The 4,187-nt window shown below is 65.8% G+C and overlaps 1 protein-coding gene across 1 annotated transcript; it reads right to left on the bottom strand.

The window, feature by feature from the left end:
- Positions 1 to 620: 620 nt before the first annotated feature.
- LOC124358369 (basic proline-rich protein-like) lies at positions 621 to 3,258 on the bottom strand (the record flags this gene model as incomplete). Its single annotated transcript, XM_046810670.1, is given in 7 exon segments — positions 621 to 760; positions 1,111 to 1,230; positions 1,283 to 1,524; positions 1,559 to 1,730; positions 1,823 to 2,073; positions 2,374 to 2,840; positions 2,842 to 3,258. Coding segments are annotated over 7 exon segments (1,809 nt in total), but the record flags the coding sequence as incomplete, so codon positions are not given.
- Positions 3,259 to 4,187: the final 929 nt, after the last annotated feature.

Raw genomic sequence — 4,187 nt, forward strand, 5'->3', positions numbered from 1 at the left:
TTGTGTTTGTTGTTGTTGTGGGGGTTTTGTGTATGGGTGGGGTGGTGGATTGTGTGTGTTTGATGGGGTGGGAGTGTGTGGGGGTTGTTGGGGGGGGTAGGGTTGGGGGGGGGGTGGGGGGGGGTGGTGGTTGTTGTTGGGTGGGTGTGTGGGGTTGGGGGGGGTGTGTGTTTGGGTGGGGGTGGTGGGTTGGGGTGGGGTGGGTGTTTGGGTTTGGTTGGGTGTGGTGATGTTGGGTGTTGGTTGGGGGGGGTGTGGGGGGTGGGTGTGTTTGTGGTTTTGTGTGGGGTGTTGGTGTGGTGGTTGGGGGGGGGGTTGGGTGTGGTTGTGGGGTGGGGGGGGTTGGGGGTGGTGTGGGGGGGGTGGGTGGTTGTTGTGTGGTGTGTGGTGGTGGGTGGGTGGTGGGTGGTTGTGTGGGGGTTGTGGGGAGTGGGGTGGTGGGGTGGGGTTGGTGGGGGGGGGGGGGGGGGGGGGGTGGGGGGGGGGGGGGTGGTGTGGGGTTTGGGTTGGGGGGGGGGTGGGGTGGTTATTGTTATTTGGGGGTTTGGGGGTAGGGTGTTGGTGGTTGGATGGGTTGGGGGTTTGGGGGGTGGGGGGGTGTGTTGTGTGTTGTGGTGGGGGGTGGGTGGGGGGGGGGGGTGGGGGGTGGGTGGTGGTTGTTTGGGGGGTGGGGTTGGGGGGGGGGGTTGGTTGGTGGGGGTGGGGGGGTTGGGGGTTGGTTGGGGGGGGGGGGGGATGGGTGGGGGGGGGGTGGGGGGTGTGGTGTGTGGGTTGGGTTGGGGGGGTTGGTGGGGGGGGGGGGGGTTGTGGTGTTGGTGGGTTGGTGTGGGGGGGGGGGGGGGTGGGTGTGGGGGGTGGGGGGTGGTGGGGGGGTTTGGGGGGTGTTGGGGGGGGTGGTGTGGGGGTGGTTTGGTGTTTGTGGTGTGTGTTGTGTTGGTTTGTGGGGGGGTTGTGGGGTGGGGGGGGTGGTTGTTGGGGGTGTTGGGTTTGTGGTGTTGTGTGGGTGTGTTTTTGGGGTGTTGGTGGGTTTGGGGGGGGGGGGGTGTGGTTTTGGGGTTTGGTGGTGGTTGGGTGTTTGTGGGGGGGTTGGGTGGGTGGGGTGGTGGGGGTGTGGGGGTGGGGTGGGGGGGGGGGGGGGGTTTGGGGGTGGGGGGGGGGGTGGGGGTGGGGGGGGGGTGGGGTGGTTGTTGGGGTGGGGGGGGGGGTTTGGTGGTGGGGGTTTGGGGGGGGTTTGGGGGGTGGGGGGGGTGTGGGGTGGGGGGGTGGTGGTGTGGTGTTTTGGGGGGGGGTGGGGGTGGGGGTGGGGTGGGGGGGGTGGGGGGGGGTTGGTTGGGTTGGGGGGTGGGGGGGGTGGGGGGTGGGTGGGTTGGGGGGGGGGGGGGGGGGGGGGTGGGGGGGTGGGGTGTGGGGGGTGGTGGGTGTTTGGGGGGGTGGGGTGGGGGTGGGGGGGGGGGGGGGGGGTGGGGTGGGGGTTGGGTGGGGGTGTGGGGGGGGGGGGGTTGGTGGTGGGGTGGGGGTGGGGGGTGTTGTGGGTGGGGTGTGGGTGGGTGGGGTTTTGGGGGGTGGGGGGGGGGGTGGGGGTGGGGGTTTGGGGGGGGGGGTGTTTGGGGGGGGGGGGGGGTGGTGTTGGGGGGGGGGGGGGGGGGTGGTGGGGTGGTGGGGGGGGGGGGGGGGTTGTGGGGTTGGGGGTGTGGGGGTTGGTGTGGGGGGGGGGGGGGGGTGGGGGGGGGTGTGGGGTTGGTGGGGGGTGTGGGGTGTGGGGGTGTGGGGTTTTGTGGGGGGGTGGGGTTGGGGTTTGTGTTGTGGTGTGGGTGGGGGGTTTGGGGGGGGGTTGGGGGGGGTGGGGGTGTGGGGTGTGGGGGGGGTGGGTGTGGGGGGTGGGGTGGGGGGTGGGTGGGTTGGGTGGGGGGGGGGGGTGGGTTGGGGGGGGGGGGGGGGGGGGTGGGGTGGTGGGGGTGGTGGGGTGTGTGGGGGTTTGTTGGTGGGGGTGGGGGGGGTTGGGGGGGGGGTGTGGGGGGGTTGGGGGGGGGGTGGTGTTGGGTGGTTGGGTTGGGGGGGGGGGGTGGGGGGGGGTTGGTTGGTTGGGGGGGTTGGGGGTTGGTGGGGGGGTGGGGTGTGTGGGTGGGGGTGGTGGTGGGGGGTTGGGGTTGGGGGGGGGGGGTTGGTTGGTGGGGGGGGGGGTGGGGGGGGGGGTGGGTGGGTGGTTGGGTTGGGGTGGGGTGGTGTGTTGTTGGGGGGGTGTGGGGGGGGGTTGGTGGTTTGGGGTGTTGTGTGGGGTGGGTGTGTGGTGGTTTGTGTGGGGGTGTGGGGGGTTTTGGGGTGTGGGGGTGGGGTGGGGGGTTGGTTTGGGGGGTGGGGGTGGTGTTTTGGGTTGGGGGGGTGGGGGGGTGGGGTGGGGGGGGGGTGTGTGGGGGGGGTGGGGGGTTGGGGGGGTGGGGGGTTTGGGTGTGGTGTGTGGGGGGGGGTTTGGTTGGTGGTGGGGGGTGGGGGGGGGGTGGGGGTGTGGTGGGTGGTTGGGGGTGGGTTGTGGGGGGGGGGGGGTTTGGGGGGGTGGGGGGGGTTGGGGGGGGTGTTGGGTGGGGTTGGGGGTGGGGGGTTGTGGGGGGGGGTGGGGGGGGGGGGGGTTTTTTGGGTGGGTGTGGTGGGGTGGTTTTGGGGGGGGGGGGGGGGTGTGGGGTGGGGGGTGGGGGGGGGTGGTGTTGGGGGGTGGGGGGGGGGGGGGGGGGGGGGGTGGGGGGGGGTGGTGTTGGGGTGGTTTTGGGGGTGTTTGTGGGGTGGGGGGTTGTGTGGGGGTTTGGTGGGGGGGGGGTTGGTGGTGGGGGTGGGGGTGTTGGGGGTGGGGTGTGGGGGGGGTGGGGGTGGTGGGGGTGGGGGGGGGGGGGGGGGTGGTGGTGTGTGGTGGGGGGGTGGGGTTGGGGGGGGGGTGGGGGGGGGTGGTGTGTGGTGTGGGGGGGGGGGGGGTGGGGGTGGGGGGGGGGTGGGGGTGGGGGGTTGGGGGGGGGGTGTGGTTTTTGGTTTTGGGGGGGGGGGGGGTGGGGGGGGGGGGTTGGGGGGTGTGTGTGGGTTTGGGTTTGGGTGTTGGGTGGGGGGGGGGGGTGGGGTGGTGGGTGGTGTGTTGGGGGTTTGGGGGGGGGGGGGGGGTGTGGGGGTTGGTTGGTTGGTGGGGTGGTTTTTGGGGGGGGGGGGGTGGGGGGGGGGGGGGTGTGGGGGTGGTGGTGGTGGGGGGGGTTGGGGTTGGGGTGGGTGGTGGGTGGGTTGGGGGTGGGGGGGGGGGGTGGGGGTGTTGTGTGTTGTGTGTGGTGTGGGTGTGTGGTGGGGGGGTGGGTGGGGTGTGGGGGGTGGGGGGGGGGGGGGGGGGGTGGGGTGGGGGTGTGGGGGGGTGGTGGTGTGTGGGTGGGGGGGTTGGGGGTGGTGTTTGTGGTGGGGGTTTTGGGGGGTGGGGGGGGTGGTGTGGGGGTGTGTGGTGGTGGGGGGGGTGGGGGGGTGGTGGTGTGGGGGTGTGTACACGAACACCGACAATTCTTTTTTTATTAGCCAAACTAACATAATTCTTTTCAAACTTTGATCGCTTCAGTAATTTTATCAGCTTTTTCGATGTGAGACATTAATTTGGTAAATAATTTTTTTACACCATCATCAACTTCTTTTTTCAATGTTTTTATTTTATCAGCAACTTCACTTAAACTCATGAAGTAGAATTTGCAAGTTTGTTATCATATTCTGCTTTAAAATCTTCAATCTCGACAGCAAAAACATATCTAAATCTGGAAGGTTTTGTTAATAAACTTTCTAATTTGTTATCAAACTCATTCCTCAAACTATCAAAATTCAAACTATTATCTACATTTTGAATAATTTGTGTTCCAAATACGCGTCAAAAATATTTTGTGAATCCATATTTATTAAGTAATAATTTGTTAACAACTTCTTTTAAAATCTTTACCAGTACTCAGTTCATTCAAAACAAAAAACACATAAATGACCACAAATTGGGGGATCTTTATAGTCTTGAATCTGAGAGTCATTGTAGTAGACGCTTGATTTTTTCAAATATTTAATCAATTCTATAGGTGGTTTGTCCTCAATTCTTCCATACGAATCAAAATAACATTGCATTCTTATCATTTTTATAATAACAAATCCAATGCGTTCCACTTTTTCCCATAATCGAGTCTAAATTTCACAAT

The sequence above is a fragment of the Homalodisca vitripennis genome, chromosome 3 (genome assembly GCF_021130785.1).
Source record: "Homalodisca vitripennis isolate AUS2020 chromosome 3, UT_GWSS_2.1, whole genome shotgun sequence".
In the NCBI taxonomy this organism is placed as follows: domain Eukaryota; kingdom Metazoa; phylum Arthropoda; class Insecta; order Hemiptera; family Cicadellidae; genus Homalodisca; species Homalodisca vitripennis.